Raw genomic sequence first — 18,475 nt, 5'->3', positions numbered from 1 at the left:
AATGAATACCATAATAGGAATGTATCAACAAATCATTACAACTGAACCAATGTGACCACAATGGAAGCTGGCTGAGTAATCTTGAATGGAATGAAAGGTGTCATTCATACGATCTGTCTGAGTGAGTAGATACATACATTTCTATTAAAATAACTTAACGAATAATTTCAACAATATTGCCCTGTGATCATTCAAGTTTATAATCCAAACAAAACATATTTGTGTTCTGGTAAAAAGAACCGAACTGACATGGTTCACCAGGCTCTACTGAAAACACAAAGTTAGAAATATTATGCGTATTTAGAATAAGTGGTATGACATGGTTCACCAGGCTCTACTGAAAACACAAAGTTAGAAATATTATGCGTATTTAGAATAAGTGGTAATGAATATGTATGTGTTTTTTCATGAAGATGTTATTTTCAATTCTATATTATAATGCACATTTTTTTTAAAAGGTGTGTAGAAGGAATGGTGTACATTTTTACTAACAGATGATTTTCTTGATGGTTTCCTAACAGCAACTTCTATAACCACACTTATCATTTACCAGTATGTCAATGAACAGTTGGATATTTCCATGAAGCGTTGAAATGATTTGGTTGTGCAAAACAATTCGACTTTCTGCAGTGTAGTTAACTATGTTGTTGACTATTATGTGTCACTATGTATTATTTTCCACATCGGAAAATCTCATGAGAAGCCATAAAGTTAAACAGTGACAACTAAAATAAACATGAATTACAATATAATATTCCTGGTACAACAATTATTTCAGAAAATGTATCTTCAAAGATTTGTATAAAAGTGCTTTTTAATTATAATATTGTGTATTTCAAAACCAAAATAAATGTGCTAAGCTGATTGTTATGTAGGGTAAGCTGACAAACTATTACATTGTCACATAAGCTTTATCTGGGCATACAAAATAGTGTCCAGCATAACCAAAATCAGGAAATTTACTCAAATTCGGGACATTAACTGAAATTATCATCATGTCTAGTCTTGTTTATCTCCGATTTCTCATTTTCACATTGTTTGTTATATCCTGTTTACTTGAAGTGTTTCCTGGATGTGAACAATATCTACAAAAAGCCACTGCTTTGCCAAGAATGGGGAGGTGTACTAGCGTGTGTACACTATAGTACAAGAAATAGTTTTAAAAAACATTATTAATACTCTGGCAAAATATTCAAAATACTTGTTAGTTCTGTGCATCATTTATGACCCATATATGTTTGGTGGGTGAGGCAGAGCTGTGGATTGGGTGGGAAAAAAAGGTAAACAGAATCAAATGAATACCAGCACTGTTCTACAGGCAGTGTGATCTACCATGACTTCTCATGTGCCACAACTGACTATATGCTGATCAACCAATCAGAGAGGGTCCTGATGTGTGATTGAAATCCAAGAAGGAAGTAAACCAAATACTGCTGTCAGATCATATCCAACAAACCACTTGAACTTCAATGAAATAAGATGACAGCTGATCACTATCAATATATTCTTACATTCGCGTCCAATCCCTTATGCATATGAAAATAAGCTAACAGGGATTTACAGGACGTGAATTTCTGCATCCTATACGTATAAAAATTGACAATGGACGCAACAAAATTTATTAGTGCATCCACAGAGATGCAGAAAAAGCCCAAATACTTTTGTAAAAATTCCAATCAGGTAACAATAAGTAATCGCTGAGTTTGCTACCAGCTGAGTTATGGTATCATTTGCAATTTCATTACTGTAACAATTAATGTGATGATCATGATACACAATACAATAACAGTATTAGTAATAATATTGAAGTGTCTGCGACCCCAATTTTGTTGTTCAAGACCCCTTAAAATTATAAGCATGAGTCCCAGGGACCCTCAAATACAGGACTCAAGGTAAATCCCTGAGCTAATCAATACTAATCAGAAGAATGTTACTGACATTTTTGTAAACAAAAACCCATCAGCATGATTAGTCATGGGGCTCACTCTGGCAAATTAAAGAGAGTCTCTTTTCTGGTTTTGGGTACCACATTCTTAATGCAATACTTAATGCAATACAACGTGAACATTGGAGGTCCAATGCCTCTACCATCTTAGTAAGAAAGCTATATGCACTTCCACGCTGCTGACACAAATGGTGGGAAACATACCGAACTTAGTAGAAAGTCAAATGTCACCAGCTAAGTTTCATGACTGTGTAAGAAATACACATTTACCATGTTTATTTCTCACATTTTTTTATTATAGTATACCGCAATTGAAAGATTTCAATTGATTTTATCAGTAAATATGATCATTAGTCGTAAATAAATCCTATACCAGAAGAGTTGTGATTCTGTGAAACATAACAGGGTACTCAAAAATGGGTAAGTTTCAATACGAAGTGTGTCAATACATTATGTCTACCAGTGTTTTACTTACTCATTAATGTTGACAGTATGCCTAACAGTGGCTTAAGACAATTATTGATAAATGTATCCATAATTAATCATAACTGACTGAAAGGTGTTTTGATCAAATGAAGTATACTAATCTTCCCATTGTTTACATCATTACAACATGACATGTGCTGACCATAAACTTGACTTGATGTGACTGTGAGCCATGTCAATATTGTCATGGTGACAACATCTGGCCATGAATGGCCTTAAGCTTGAATGCCAATAGTCATATGCACCAAGTTTTCAGCAAGCAAACAAATGCTGTTTACAAAAAGATTTAATAAAATGAAACCTACTTGCACCCGTTACTTGTACAGGTGCAACCTGAGGTAATAATCTAGTTGCACCAGACAAAAGCAGGTTGCACCAACTGCTCAACATGGAATTATACATAATGCTTGAGTTTTGGTATTGATGATTCAGAACATGAAAACAAAATCATTCAGGGTCTGATAAACACATTTTATCCTGTTGTCGCTTATTTAATGACATGAATGGTTCCTTGTCATTCAATCACTTTCCGTGTTGACATCAGAGTCACTGCTTCAAGTCAGTTCCTTGTCATTCTGTTTTACAACTGCAGTCTGTGCTCTTTGAACAGCTAAATATCAACATTCACTGGGTGCAGTGTGCGAAATAGACACTGGCCCGCTAGCCCGTGACTAGTAAAAATCCACCTGGGCCAGTAAATCTCTACCGACACTGGCCCGAATGGCTAGTGAAATTTCATGGGGTCATTTGATTTTGATGATATTTTACCTTTCTGTCATCTTTTGCTTAGTTTCTACATTCAAACTTCGGGCTAGTGAATTATTTTGTGGGCTAGTAACTTTCAGGCATAGCTTGCCCGACTGGCTAGCAAAATTTGAAAAGTATTTCGCACACTGGCTGAGTGCAAGTTGGAATAACCATGAGGATGCATTTTGCAGTTTCAGGTAGCACCAGTGTGAGTTCTAAATGCTTAACATGCTTAAATCAAACCCTAACAAATCTTATGTATTTCCACACCATAATCATGTTGACGTCAGTACTTTCCTAAAATAATAAAAACATTTCTTAGATGTGTTTTACACACCCATTACAAATAAAACTGAGCACTGTAGACAGCAGATGCAAATAATTTCTTATCCCTATTTAATCAGGGTCATGCAAAGTAGCATGCATGTTCATTTTTACCGTCCGTGTCCAATGTTTTGCAACTAATCATTCAGTAGGGCTGCACGGTATTGCCGGTATACCACAATACTCTTTTCAAACGATACATATTGTAATATATTTTCTGAGAACCAGTATATTGGGTACTTTTTTTGTGATCATCTTTATGGTTTAAATAAAAAATCTATACAGACTTTCATTCACAACAGATGTTTTCCTTTGTTATTCAATGACAAAACGGCATGCTGTAATACTATATTGATAAAAAGAAACTAGAATCCCTGACTATGCAACCTAATTTTGAGATTACTGTTATCAGAACCATAACATATATTTTTAGGGACTTATAATGTGGTAAATAGGATCGACATGTACAATTACTGTCACTTACTGTCAAACATTTACAGTATATCGCAATATGCATCACAATACTGGTACCTGAATCGCAATATACTGCAATAAATGTATTTGCCAATGCACAGCCCTATAATTTAGTATGTTTCTAAAATGCCAGGTAGGATCCAGTCCTGCAATATGCCCATGTTGAAGATTGAAAATGAAAATGCTACTACCACATCAAGTCGAAGGTTTGTTGATTTTGAACTTGAAACATTTATTACACTGCATTTAGTAATCTTCTTTTTATGTTTTATAATGGTGGCTTATAAGCAAGTAAGCAAGCCTGCTAGATTGTACTAAAGAACACAACAGCATCCATGGTGATCACAGCCTATATTGAAATGTCTTTGATGAGCAATCCAAAAAGAAACAATGTTAAGATTCCTACCTCTCTGTTTCAGATCATTCTCTACAACTCCAAAGTTGTCGTAAAAGATGTAGTAAATGTGAGAATAGTTTTCCTGGAAAAATTTCTTTCCTTCCACACAGTCATAGTTTTCTGGAACAAAAGTACAAGAAGTTGTTAAACCAAATTTTTGTTAGTGACATCATAGCATATCATCTCTGTTCAGCTCTTGGTGACTGGGGTCTCGTGATCCTGTATCCAAACAACTAGTCTGAGATGAACTGTACACTAGATCTGAATTAAATGGCCAAAGAATTGTTATGATTATGAAAACAAGGGATGGGTAACCCTGGTTTAATAATATTTTATGTGTAATTCTTAGAGATCTGCAGCATTCCTCTATATTAATACTAAACCGCATGACATTCATTATCATGGACATTTACAGGCTTTCACTATCAACAAGCCCACTGACAGCACTGTCAGATTGTTGTTGTGTATCATAATATAAAATAGTTTGAATGAGCAAACATTTAATTGCGTCATGTAATGTTGCCGTTTCTGGAATTTTGTGTTGCTACATACTTATATATAGGAACTATGACCCAACCTCGGAAATTAAATCACTGAAAGCAATTACTGACTTTTGACAGTTGATGAAGAAAACAACCTACCCAAAACAGATCGAAGGTGTTTCAATCGTGTAACGGTATCTTTCTTCGGGTCTGCGACTTTCTGCGCTGATTTCTTAATATCGCCATGACTGGCTGTCTTCCTGAAGAACAATGCCGAAGTCATCTAGCTATTTGGATCTCATCCGTTTAAGATCTATATCCATTTTGCAAATTCAACCTGTTTGATAAACAAATTTCTCCTTTCACAAATGGCGAGATTCCGCTTGAATGCGCATGCGTATGAAAAAGGGAGGTAATTCTGCCAAGTTCGCAAGTGCGCGAGATTTGAACTAAGACGACGTTTTAACTTTGTGTATCGAAATCCAATGACTCTATTTCTCTGTGGTAGCAGCGTTGAAACGTTTCGAGTACACAAAAAGTTTTATAAATTTTTCAATATGTTATATATATATGAAAGGTTTCATTTTATGTGCACGTGAAAACAAATAAAAAAAATGTCGAATGACAATTAATGTGCTGTATTTTTTTGAAAGGACTATATATAAAATTGGTCTTGAAACACTTGTAAACACTAAAAATTCCCCGATAGAAATCCGTCCCTCAAAGAGACAAGAGGCAGAAAAGACCTGGGGCACTGGCATTTATATTTGTATTTATTTTTTAAAATTGTTGTGGACGCAAATAGCTAGTCCAACTAAATGTATATGATAGCGGTTTGTAAATATTTATGTTTTATCAGGGACGGTCTTTCCAGCGATTGACATCATGGATATTGATCCACGTAAACAGAACATGTAATCAACCACCCTATCTATATTCGGACACTTATAGCTCTCACGAGGGGCGGTATAAGGCGTTCGCTCGTCACGCCGAAGACCCGGGTTCGATTCCCCACATGGGTAGAATGTGTGATATTGCTGGAATATTGCGAAAAGCGGCGTAATACTAAACTCACTCACTAATTCTCACGACAAGCATAGCTAGGTTGCTGAGGACATGAGCCCAAACCCATGCAGGCGCCCCTATGTTTTCGAGTGCCGGGAATAGACTGCTACTGAAAGAATTTAAGGTAATACACACAGAAATAGGTGTCCTGTCACTTTAAATGGTGACGACTGTTTCGCTCGGGTTAGTTTGATTCAGTTCCTTAAAAACAACAACTGTTGCCCCGAAAAACATTTGTTTGGACATGTATTTCTTCTTGCGGCAATTAAAGGAGTTAACCTACTATAATTTTGGGGTGAGGGAACTGTGTTTTACCCCTCTTTTAGCATCATTTCAGCAAAATGGGGGCGGTGGATGCCAGAAATGGGCTTCATTCGTTGTGGTACGTCTTAATTAACATGGACCCAGGGCGTGACGAGCGAACGCTTTGACCACAAAGCTAGCCCTCATCGGCACCTAATTATATTAAAAAATCCAATCCTTTAATCTCAATGAAAAGAATTACAGAATACCACGATTATCAAAGATATTATCATTATTTCACGATGTTGTGCTGTGAATTGATCTTCAGCAACCAGTACCAGTTGGAAATGACGACAAAGGAGATCTGAGGCTCACTGACTTGGCTGGTGTCATCGTTTCCCAGTTGCGGAATCGATGTTCATGACTTCAATCACTGGACTGAGATCGAGATTACTGGTTTAGATTATATTCTTACGGACCGACGCGATGTTTAAAGTGTCAGTCTGGGCTTGTATTCTTGCCGGAGGTATGTTCGGTGTCTACGTTAGCCAGTAGTTGGTGTACTTTCATGAACATCCATGATAACATCATTCCAATCGATGTCATCGTCGCTTACAGCTTGTCTCTTGAGTGTGTGTACTCAATACCAAAGTCAGTGACATTCCCGATTTCTCATGCTGCTTTCGTTGAGCCGACAGAGTTTTCTCTCCTTACCGATTGTGTTCTGATCAGATGTACACTTCTAATAAGTCATTTTACTTCATTGCTCTGGTAATTTATCAAATCAATCGTCGGTCATTTCTGTTGATTGATTCCGATAATATTGTTGATGGTTAGTCTACCCAATTATCCTTCAACGGTATGTTCTCGCCATGAATCTAAGAGGCAAATACAACCTGCAGAAGTTTGTCAAAACGTTTTCCTTCCAGCCATGTCTGAAAAACTCGTCTGCCCCTTGACACCAGGGTTTGAGCAGTAACAATTTCACAGATGAAGCTGTCTGGTCAGTGGGGTAGGACACGTGTAGATCACGAAAAACACGTGCCCGGTGAATCCGCTATGCTTCATGCTGCACGACCATGCCTTTTTCATGCAAAAGCGCTCTTCTTGGTTCGTTTGTTAATCATCTAATTGTAACATTATGTATAAACACGCATATATAAATGCGAGTATCACACAAGTGACAAAGGTCTCGAGATGTGTCATGTGTGTGTGGATGGGATAAAGTAGACTGACGTTTCGTCCCGTGAGAAGCAAAGTTATTTTATTTTATTTTATAATATAAATCTACTAACAAACAAACAAAGATAAAAACAACTTGGAACAATTCTCTAGACCTGCACTATCGTTCTTGACTGAGTCGGACTCCTTTTGAGGAGTACGTCAGTCAATATTGACAACCATTGACCTGTAGTGTTTGGGATTAGTCTGAGACTGAGTAATAGTGAAACATGGTATTTGAATGGACAACTTGTACAAGTCAAAAAGGGTATATATATTTAGGTGTTTTTTTTAGCAGCAGGCTGTCGTGGACATGACATTTAAGCAACCTTTTGAAAAACATTGATTGTTTTCAGTCTTATTCTCCAAAATTGCATTCCAGTTATTTGACTCTAAAATGCCACCATAGACCCGTGAAGGTCCGGGTTAGAATGAACCTTCAGTAACCCATGCTTGTCGTAAGAGACGACTAACCATGCTAACGGGATCGGGTGGTCAGGCTCACTGACTTGGTTGACATATGTCATCGGTTCCCAATTGCGCAGATCGATGCTCATGCTGTTGATTACTGGATTGTCTGGTCCAGACTCGATTATTTACAGACCGCCGCCATATAACTGGAATATTGTTGCGTGCGGCGTAAAACTAAACTCACTCACTCACTAAAATGCCACCATTGTTATTGTATGTATCTCAAATATCGGCATTCCATAGATTGGAAGAAGTTGAGGAAGTTCATTACAGGCGTGTAAATGGTCACTGAATGTTAAACAATGTGCATTTAGTAGCTTGGTATTGGGTGCATGTGGCAGATTCCCTTTACATATCGATGCAATGATAAGAGCTTTTAAATATTGGCTACGTCTTCCGGTTCATCGTAATTATCAGGAGAATAGAGAATGCTGATAGAGCTAAACTGTCGCAGTTAAATCACGGAGCAGCCCCATCCAGCAGAAAGAGAATCTACCGCTAGACTGACAACAGATTGGAAAAACTCAAGCAGCAACTTCAGCAAGTCGAGAAAACACACATCCAGTTCCTTGATGCAGCTGGACATTTGCTTCATCTTGGTTAATGAAATGTTGTATCAGGCTGACAGATATATGCAGTGCTTAATGTGCCAAGAATGTACATGATCAGCGATAATGATAATGACCATTAAGTGTTATGTCCTTGATAAATGCTGATGTCAATACACATATATATTTTAGGGAAATTTTTGTGAAAATGCAGTGCTTAATATGCCAAGAATGGACATGATCAACATACGTACCATATTTATTATTTACTAGTTATTTTTTCATCTCTGTTGAACTTATAATAAATATGCTGAATGAACATAACGTCTTGTCTAATTGATTCTACTGGACTGATCCATTATAAGAAATAGGTATCAGCTTGAGGATTAGTTGTGCACTGAACCAGAAATGTTGTTGTTTTAAGCTGTCTAAGATATGGCTGTCTAAGTTTTGGGAGGTTACCATGGCGGGCCGCCATTTACCCATAAAGTGTTATGATATGTTTATATGATATGATAATCAAGGATTGATTATCAGAATCATCCAGCAAAGTACCGTTATTTACTATGTTATTACAACGCTTGTAAGACAATTTCCAATGAATACGACACGGAAGTTTATTTAATACCTCTATAATGTCCTATTATCATGTAAAGTTTGACTGATATAAACTAGTTTTAAAACAAAACCCAAAACAATATAATAGGTCAACGCCAGAGAATAATGAGTCCATTACCTGCGACCAAAAAAAAAACCCAACAAAAACAACAACAAAAAATCGAAAAAAAACAACAACAACGCACGTGTGCTTCTTACCAAGTAAAAATGAAAAATCCATATATTAAAAATAAATAAATTATATAACGTATATACATGAAGATCTCCTCAATTGGATCCACAATTGCACATCCACGTTTATGCACGTCGCTGATTTCTGCTCTACCATCGCCCGCTGTTTCTCCAGAACCTGTCTGAGTTGAGATGTCAGATAATTCAAATGGAGCTCACTTTGGATGACCCAATATATTTCAGAATCTGAACCATATCGCGATAATCGTATCGCGAGATACTGTACCGGTAATACTGCACGGTCCTAATTACAAGTGTTGATTTCTACCTAATTTTAAATCTTTTGTCATTATAAAACATTCACCGCCAACTAATTCCTTATAACAACATCTAATATCATTAAATAACCATTTATCATAGCTTCATAGCATTTAATTTTGCGATTGAGTGAACATAAGGATCATTTTTCATAAACATGACTATTCCATATTTTATAAATACCTTTATCAAAGGGAAACAACTCAAAATAAAAAAGGAAAATGGCGACCGCAGATGTGACAGCATATTTTGCTTGGCATAAGTTTCCTGGGAAATCGCACATATAGACAGACTGAGGGTTTGAAATCTTATCTGGGAGATAGATGGAATAGCCTGTCTATCGATGAACAAGAAGAAGTTATCGATGACTACTTTGTGGACTCTGAAATACGACACCATTATCGTAATGAGGCGTCTGCTTCAGACTTTCCACCATCCTTCCCCAAACTTATGATTCCCAATGGGGAGAAGATCATGGTCGATGAAAACGACGTAAAACTGAAATTGTACGATTTGCGCATCTGATGATCAAGTCCAATAGTGGTGCGGGCCCCTGGTGCGAGTGGGGTACTTGTCGGGCAACTTGTCCACATCTACCTTCTGCAGTTCAGAACAAATAATAGCCAAGGCCTAGTAGCCCATAAGCTTCTCACGGTAAATTGCATTCTGTTCTCAATATCGAGACATGGTTCTATTGTTAAAGACATCACCTATCAGGGTGAACACATATTTAGGCTTTGTCTTATTTATTGAAATATCAGCAATGTTTTCTTAACTGTTCAAAACTAACATATGCGAGGATAATTTATTAGTGCTGCACCTATATTCTACTTTCTCTCTTTAGTTTTCTCCCCCATTGTTCACATGGTCGTGATGAAATTAGTTTTTGGTGGCAGTCTCAAACGTCTCTTACTTTTTCTCTGCCTAACACCAGAGACCATATAATAGATTATTATTATATGGTCTCTGCTAACACATTGATGAGGTTCCACTTCTGTGTCCCAAAGTGCACATATGCATATGAATTATGATACTGATAGTGGTAAAAATAAAGCTCATATGAAGTTTTAATTGAGTATTAAACCTGATTGTACCTCATGCTTCACTTATCTTACATGAATACCTTTTGATTATTGACTGGAGTTTGACATACCGAATACCTCCGATACTATACTTAGTCCTCGGATCCATTTCTCAATCTATCAGTGTCACCTCCTGATCATTAATTTTTCAGACTTGTTGAGGCACACCTCTCCAATTCATAGGATTTGCATCTGCTGTCTAACCTCTTTCAGGCAATGCTTCCAAACTAGATTGAACAAATTTATCTTAACAAAGTCTGTAATTCTGAGTAAATTGTGATTAGCCCATACTTCCAATGATGATCCAATGTTACTGTTAGATCTTTGTGACTGTGAGGTAAACCTGTATTTGTTTATGAAGTTCTGTGTTTGGTAAAAAAACATGACTAGCAGACATATAAATTATAATTGTTCCCATTTGTACACATATGGAATAATGAATGGTAGTCTACTTGTAAATTATCACTTTCTAGTATCCATGGTTCATTAGTAAATCATTAGCTAAGGAACAAGTTGATAAACTCAGGTGCTTGAAGCTGATAATGATATTCAACCCTATGGCATTGATTCGATGCCAAAAATATAGTGTGGTAGACCTTCTAAGATATAACAATGACAGGCTTTATCAGTAAATGAACTGAGAATGTCAATATCACTAGTAGTAAAATAACCATAATAAATGATAAATAACCAAATAAAATTCAAAATGAAGAGTCTGCAGTTACAGAAACACACACAAGATTGGGGATTATGGGGTGCCCATTGCTTGTGGTAACATTGATGTTATCCTTGTAGATATGAAATCTGATGGAATAACACCGTTTTTTGTCTTCAGTGTTTATATCCTTTTGTGTTTTGCAGTTGCGAACATGGAGAGATGCTCACTCAGGACCATTTTCTTGGAAGAGCAAGGTGAGTGTTCCATTCATTGTCATATCAAAACAATTGTAAATATTTGAACATTATCTTCTGGACATATATTTATTGTGAAGCTGTGATGTGATTGAACTACTAAAGTACTGTCGGAAATAGAAAAAAACTGTATTCTGTCATTTATCTCTACAATTTATGTAGTTGATATGTGAAAGTGTGAAATATCTGTTAAACTAAGTTCGGCCTAACTACAGTCTCTGTGGTTAGAGAGATAGGAAACGGAGAAAAAGGACTTTACTGAAGGGAAATTAGTGCAGAAATGAGCAATGCGGTTTTTTACTAAGTCCAAAAAGACTTATTTGGAACAGACCATGGCTTTATGCAAATTAGTGTGCAACGATATTGTATTACAAAGGACACTTTTTAAATGCCCAATTTGAAATTAGACGTAGATTCATTATAAACGATAGCTGACGTAAAAAATAATAACTTTTATGCTGAAACTATTAAGGATGTAGCTACCATGCAGTCTCACTGTCACTATAAAAACAAACAGATAGGAGGGGTCGCCTCAAAAGCAAAACCTGGGGTCGGGCTTTGGGATAGTGATATCAGCTAAGATAAGATAATCCTTTAGGGCAATTATACTAGGGAGGTACACGGCACGTCATAACAATTTACAAATAATATCCAGTCCTGTCAATCTTCGGGTGGTCATGCCACCTATATACTACGATGCGTTTCTATAGTTTTTGAGTATCATATTCTTTTACATATCTCAACATAAACTTTATGAAAGAAAGACACATAAGATGTTAATCAATAGATGAGACATAGTCAACACACATTAAAAAGCACAAAATGTCTTTGAGATGACCCCTTGTGCCTGTAGGCAGCACATGCATTTCATGCCAGGTGAGTCGACGGTCCGTCTGACAGAATAATATATTACTTGTCAACAATGATGCTTCTTTGTAATACCCATAGTCTGATGATATTCTGCATTTGTTGTAATAGAAAGTATTCCAGATGTCACTGTAGTAACTGAAACTTTTTCTATAATACAGGGGTGGAAATAACCCATTGCCCGACGTCCGAGTCCAGTGTTCTTTTCGGTCGGGCAAGCAAATTTGTATATCACACTGTACCGGTGTCCAGTTGACTTTCCAATGTTAATAATGTTGTTTAGTTAAAAAATCAACAAGAAAACAGCCGGTATAGTGGAAAAATGATCAGGGCAAGTGATTTTACATGTGCCACTGTACCCGAGTACACTAGCAATTTTAAAGTTATTTCCACCCCTGTAATAGTTACTAGACAATTACATGCCCTTTCTGTTCTGCTTTTGTAAAAGAAGTCTGTAATATACACACACTGTCATGGTAATGTTTAGACTAGAATTTGGTTGGGATTCTTATTGAAGCAAGTTTTTTTATACAGCTTATACATTCATAGACATGTTGAAATAATGAAATACTTTGTCAAATTTTGAAAACCTCTTGAGCATGTTGTGGCCATCATTGTCATGGTGGTGATCTGAAAATATCTGAATACTTACGTCTGACATTTAATAGGCTAACCTTTGGACTGTGTTGTGATTTTGTAGCTTGTCCATGTTGTCAGAGTGGTCTACCCGTGAAGGTCTGGGTTAGAATATTGATCTTCAGTAACCCATGCTTGTCGTAAGAGGCGACTAACGGGATCGGGTGGTCAGGCTCACTGACTTGGTTGACACATGTCATCGGTTCCCAATTGTGCAGATCGATGCTCATGCTATTGATCACTGGATTGTCTGGTCCAGACTTGATTATTTACAGACCGCTGCCATATAGCTGGAATATCTCTGAGTGCGGCGTAAAACTAAACTCACTCACTCACTCACAAACTTGTCTGGTTTTTTTCAAGCGAATATCATTAAAGTTATGTCCTATATCCAATCTGTAACTTTGGGCAGTTGTCAGAAACCCATGTTGTATGAAATGTCATTTTGGTGGAACAGATCATCATAATCTCCACACTGATAGTGATACCGAAAGGTATGGAAAAGATACAATTGGACTCAAATTACTAAAATGATTACAAAATCCGGCTATTTGGGAGAAAAGGACTTAGCATCCACTTACATTTTGTATACCCAAATCCTTATTTTAGCAAATGGACATATTTAGTTCTTTACATATCTCACAACTGGTGCATTTTTAAATTCAATTTTACAGAGCCAACAGGATCTGACGTTGTCAGACTTTGAACCTGAGAATCTGTACAAACCACCAACAAAAGGTAAAAAAACTAAATCTGGCAGTACTGAAACTGAGGCTGAAGAGACTGTTCCTGAGAATCTTGCTCCAGCACAGTTTGTTTACAGTGAGGAGAGGTGGACAAGTGAATTACTGTCTGAATACCAAACCCACCTGGACACTCGGACCAGCAAACCCCCATCAAGGGCCAGCAGTCCCCTTGAAGAAGACAACCCAGCTTTTGAGGGAAGCGTGCAGGATATACGGGGAACACCTAGACATGGAATGTCAGAGTGTTCAGGGAGTATCATCAGTGATCAGAGTCGCTCAGAACGCTCAGGTAGCGTGATTAGTGAATCTGTAGCGCATTCAGAAACCTCAGAAAAGGCTAAGAAGACAAAATCTCCAATTCCAAAGAAAGTCACATTTTCCAAGTCTGAAATTGACATTGAGACCACAGAAAAACTGATCATCAAAGAGACAGCAGACGAGACCAACAATGCTTTCAGTAATCCAGTAATGGCAAATGAATGGTCCACATTTGTTGGTCAGGAATCACAGGACATGCAAGAAGGTATGTTGTTCATAGGTCTAATGTTATATCAATGAAAATTTCCCATAAAATGTGAAAACGGTAGAATGATTACATGTAATGAATATGGTAATAAATGTCTGATATTTTCTCAGTATGGATTGGTCTGTCAAAGCCATATGGCATAACAGTGCTTCATTGTTTGAGAAGAGTTTATGTAGGAGATCATTGATGACACAAGTTTGGTATAGAAAATTATTATTTCTTCTCATTGATGGTCCTTTCAATTAACTGTCTTTTTAGTCATGCCTAGTAAAATATCAATGAGTAATATGTAGAATAACCTATTTGGAATTACATATTTTATGTCGCTCATGAATAAATGTTATAATCCTCTCACCAAAGGCTCAGGATTAACACTTGAGGACAGATAATCAGTAATTCTATGTAACTCATTAGCTTTTCTCCTCAAACTTGATGAAATCATGAGGTGATTAGGAGTTTAAGAACAAAATATAAGTTAATGGGATGTTACATTAGATGAAAACATTTCTCATGTGTTCTTTAGAATCTATTGAAGAAGAGCCAGCAACCGATTTAATAAACGATTCTCATCAAGAGCCAGTGGCAGATATTATTGAGGCTACTCATCAAGAGCCAGTGACAGAAGAACCCCTGGCAATGACAATGGACCGTGGTATGGAGAGTTCGGACCATTCTGTGGAGAGCACACCTGACCACACAGCCAAACTTCTGCCCAATCAGCCAGACCTTAGCGAAGCAGAACAGGAAGAGGTGCTGTTTGTGGCAGTGGAGACCTCAGATGAGATGGTATGTTGTCGAGAAATTACTACTGAATTTCTGCTTCAGCAATTGTCTATTTAATTAATTTTAAACTTGAACATATTCAAAACTAAAACTATGATCATTTAAGGGAGAGAAATGCAAGTATTTTTCAAAGACCTGAAATATTAAAGATATAACAATGTTCCGACATATTCACAAATAATTCACCTGTATAGATTGTAATGAGTGAGTGAGTTTAGTTTTACGCTGCACTTGTAGTGAGTGAGTGAGTTTAGTTTTACGACGCATTCAGCAATATTGCAGCTATATGGCGGGTATAGATCGTAAATCAATGATACCAATTGTAATTAATGGTTGTAACCAGTGTCCTATATGTGATATAAGGGAGGTAATTTGTTGGAGGGATAGGGTCAAATTCTGAGTTGTAACTGAACAAATGTCCTCATAATCGTGGTAGAATTAAGTATTGTTATCATTTCAGAATGCATCTGACCTGAGAAAGAGTGGATTTGACTTCCTTGACAACTGGTAACATGGCAACCCTCGACTGAGAAACAAACACCACAGATCAGACACTACAATTAAACTGTTAACTTGAAATGTACAAATCACTTCAAAACCATATTTACAAAAATGATGTTGAAACATGTTTGAAGTGAAACTTCAACTGAACACTGTTATCTGCTAGGTTTTAGGATTTCTGAAAATCTATCTGAATATATCAATCTAATCAGTATTTGTTACTCTGAATATTCAATATACAGGACTTACAGCATTTATTATTAGGCATTGTACTTATCGTTGATGTGGAAAAGTGTGGCTTGGACGCGATTTGAACAAATACAGACTTTATGTTATAATAAAGAAGGATCAGCTCTAAAGAAGTTCTGGATGACTGAGGTTTTAATGGCATGAGACAAAGGCATCTTTTCCTGGTGGTTATGGCACTTATACCCCAGTTTGTTTATGCAATGACGTTTAACCCTCCACCATTGGAACCTTTGATGTTGTGCCTTGCTTCTCACATGATGAGATTTCCACAACTTGTAGCCATGGTATTTATGACACATGTTGTTTGACTACACGTGCAATATGTCTGTGTTGAGGTAACTGATCAAAATGTTTACATACATATACTGTGGTATATGTTGCTTGTTGTGATACTGTATTAATTACCTGGATATGAGAGTCCTTTTACACTGTCTGCCTTGACTTTGTAGAATTTCACATTGTAATCCTGAAGTGTCAGTCACAGTGTGCAGGTACACATTGTCTTTATGATACTGTATTACTGTAATGCATTAAGATGTAGGATCTGAAATCATGTCAATATAAGACACAACTCATTTGGGATAGAGTGGGTACAGATGTTGATTATGTTAATATGGAGCTGTCATAGATATACTGGACTCTGTTGTGGTACCTTTGGTGTGCAAGTTGAAATATTTAGTAGGAACAGATCTCTGGAGACATCTCTACTGCTGCCACAACTCCACAATATCAGCTGCTTAGCCCATTACTCCTTGTGGGCCATGGCTGATCATACAGCTTAAACAGAACATATATGACTTGCCATTTAACATCTACTGATACTCAGTAGACTTAGTTTCTGTGTAGTTAGTCTCTTTGACCACTTGATATATTTGGCACAATTAACTAACCATTCACTAGATATCTACAGTAATTAACAATTTCATTAAGATCTCATTTATTTAGTATGATACTTCTCTGACATCTCCATTGAAGGTTGCTTCTGGGCCCCGTTCCTCAAAGCGATGGTAAAGCTAAGGTGATCATGTCCCATACTTTAACATAGACCAGCAGCACGATTTGGGCTTCTAATGAGCCATCGGCATTTGTGCATACACATGTATAGTAAAACATACAGACAGTGTCATTTTTCAAAAAGAATATTAATGGTTAAAGAGTTTACTTAGTGCTTGATAAGAGTACTAGCATCAGTATAGACTAATGCTTAGTCTCTGAATAAATATAATTTTGATAGTAACAAACAAGCCCATTTAACTTGAAAAGGAGCCCCAGGGAGACCAGAGATTCAGAACGTGAGGAAATCTAGACTTGCTTTATTTAGGGCTTTAGCACTGCAGAGAGGGCTTGTCAGTAGGGAAAATAATGTGGTTCAGGGACTGTGAGACAGACTAGCATCAGTACTGAAAAGTTGCATTGGAAGAATAGAAAAGGTGAAATTTATTTGTCAACTCTGTTGTCATTGGTACTACAGCTTCTAAAATGTCACTGTGATAGAAAACAATTATAATAATAAATAAAATAAATGAGTTCCAAACAGAACTGTGTAATTATATTGTGGTGGGTGATTGTTAAATACTGTCTTTTCGAGCACCTTGACACCTACACCCAGATAGAGGTACTGTGGAAGTGTATCTGTGTTGGCTTTCTTTCATCAAGATTGAAATATTCAAATTAAGGTTGTAAAAGAAATGAAGCGAATCCTTTTTGAAAACTGACATCTGATCTGGACTCAGTTCTCTCAGGGTTCACCATTCACAACCTTCAATGGAACTGTCTTCAGACCATCTATGCATGTAGGTATCATATTGAAGTGAAATATCTTAGTAAGATGGCTCTTACACACTATGTAACATTATGTCACAGAAGGAGTTAGTCTTTGTAGATGGATTGGAATTATAATGACAAATGGGAAGCATTGTTCTGTAATGGCTATGAGAAAACATTGTTTGTTGTTTCATTAGAAACATCCGTATATATTACTATTAACAGGATTGGAATCTGGGTCACAATTATTGATACTATTTATGAATTTGTCAAACAATAAATATGTGTATTAACAATCTGAGACATTGTTTTTTATCATGAAATGTAACCGATTGTAAGTAGTTGAAGGAAGAGCATGAAAATATGAGATTAAAAAACTTCATTGCTTAAAGGTCACATGCAACATAAAACACAACTTTGCAGATTCTGATACCTTTCGGTATGGACTTACAGATACAAATGCAAAAATGCAAATTCAACTTATAACGTTGAAAAATAACGCGATTGAAAAAACACACACACACACACCCCCCCGCGAAATCAGAGTTCAAACGATTCACTAAATTCACCCCAGCTTGGGGTGAAAAGTGGTTTCAACAGCAGTGCTGCGCTTAACTGGGCTGCGCTCATAGCGCATGCGCAGTGAATAGGTTCGCGCAGCTTGGAAGCGGGATGTCAGGATTATAAGGTTGTGAGCAGGAGTAGTCTAATCAAAACAAATAGTAAATAATCTACTCGTTACATAAAAGAACCTTGTTGGGATCTAGATCTACTCAGCTATGTGACATTTCAAGATGGAAAACCTTCGCTGGCTGTGAGTACTTGGTGAAGGCTTTGATGTGAGCTATTTTTCTAATGTTTTGTTGATATTTCACAGGCGTGAGCTTTTTATATGTTTT

At 36.8% G+C, this 18,475-nt stretch overlaps 2 protein-coding genes across 2 annotated transcripts in view; one reads left to right on the top strand and one right to left on the bottom strand.

Annotated features, from left to right (window-relative positions):
- The window catches only part of LOC124279425 (ral GTPase-activating protein subunit alpha-1-like), an 88,556-nt gene extending 83,325 nt beyond the window's left edge, over window positions 1–5,231 (bottom strand). The window contains exons 1-2 of the mRNA XM_046715253.1: window positions 5,015–5,231; window positions 4,383–4,493 (exon numbers count right to left, since the gene is read on the bottom strand). Of these exons, the coding sequence (XP_046571209.1) occupies window positions 4,383–4,493; window positions 5,015–5,138 (235 nt within the window). The 5' untranslated portion in view covers window positions 5,139–5,231. The remainder of the gene's footprint in view (window positions 1–4,382; window positions 4,494–5,014) is intronic.
- Window positions 5,232–9,723: 4,492 nt separating this feature from the next.
- Window positions 9,724–16,798, top strand: LOC124279426. Its single transcript, XM_046715254.1, has 5 exons — window positions 9,724–10,002; window positions 11,454–11,504; window positions 13,682–14,276; window positions 14,803–15,065; window positions 15,523–16,798. Exons 1-5 carry the CDS (start codon window positions 9,961–9,963, stop codon window positions 15,571–15,573), a joined length of 1,002 nt encoding a protein of 333 aa, XP_046571210.1. The 5' UTR covers window positions 9,724–9,960; the 3' UTR covers window positions 15,574–16,798.
- Window positions 16,799–18,475: the final 1,677 nt, after the last annotated feature.

Source organism: Haliotis rubra, unplaced genomic scaffold (assembly GCF_003918875.1).
Source record: "Haliotis rubra isolate DU_JTF1 unplaced genomic scaffold, ASM391887v1 Scf25, whole genome shotgun sequence".
Classification (NCBI taxonomy): Eukaryota; Metazoa; Mollusca; class Gastropoda; order Lepetellida; family Haliotidae; genus Haliotis; species Haliotis rubra.
This window is presented reverse-complemented; position numbering and strand designations above follow the sequence as displayed.

Bases quoted from the DNA above. Each gene is read 5' to 3' on its own strand.
- LOC124279426 (XM_046715254.1), top strand. From the start codon at position 9,961: ATGATTCCCAATGGGGAGAAGATCATGGTCGATGAAAACGAC. The intron at 10,003-11,453 runs GTAAAACTGAAA...TGTGTTTTGCAG, and splicing joins TCATGGTCGATGAAAACGAC to TTGCGAACATGGAGAGATGC. The intron at 15,066-15,522 runs GTATGTTGTCGA...TTATCATTTCAG, and splicing joins TGGAGACCTCAGATGAGATG to AATGCATCTGACCTGAGAAA.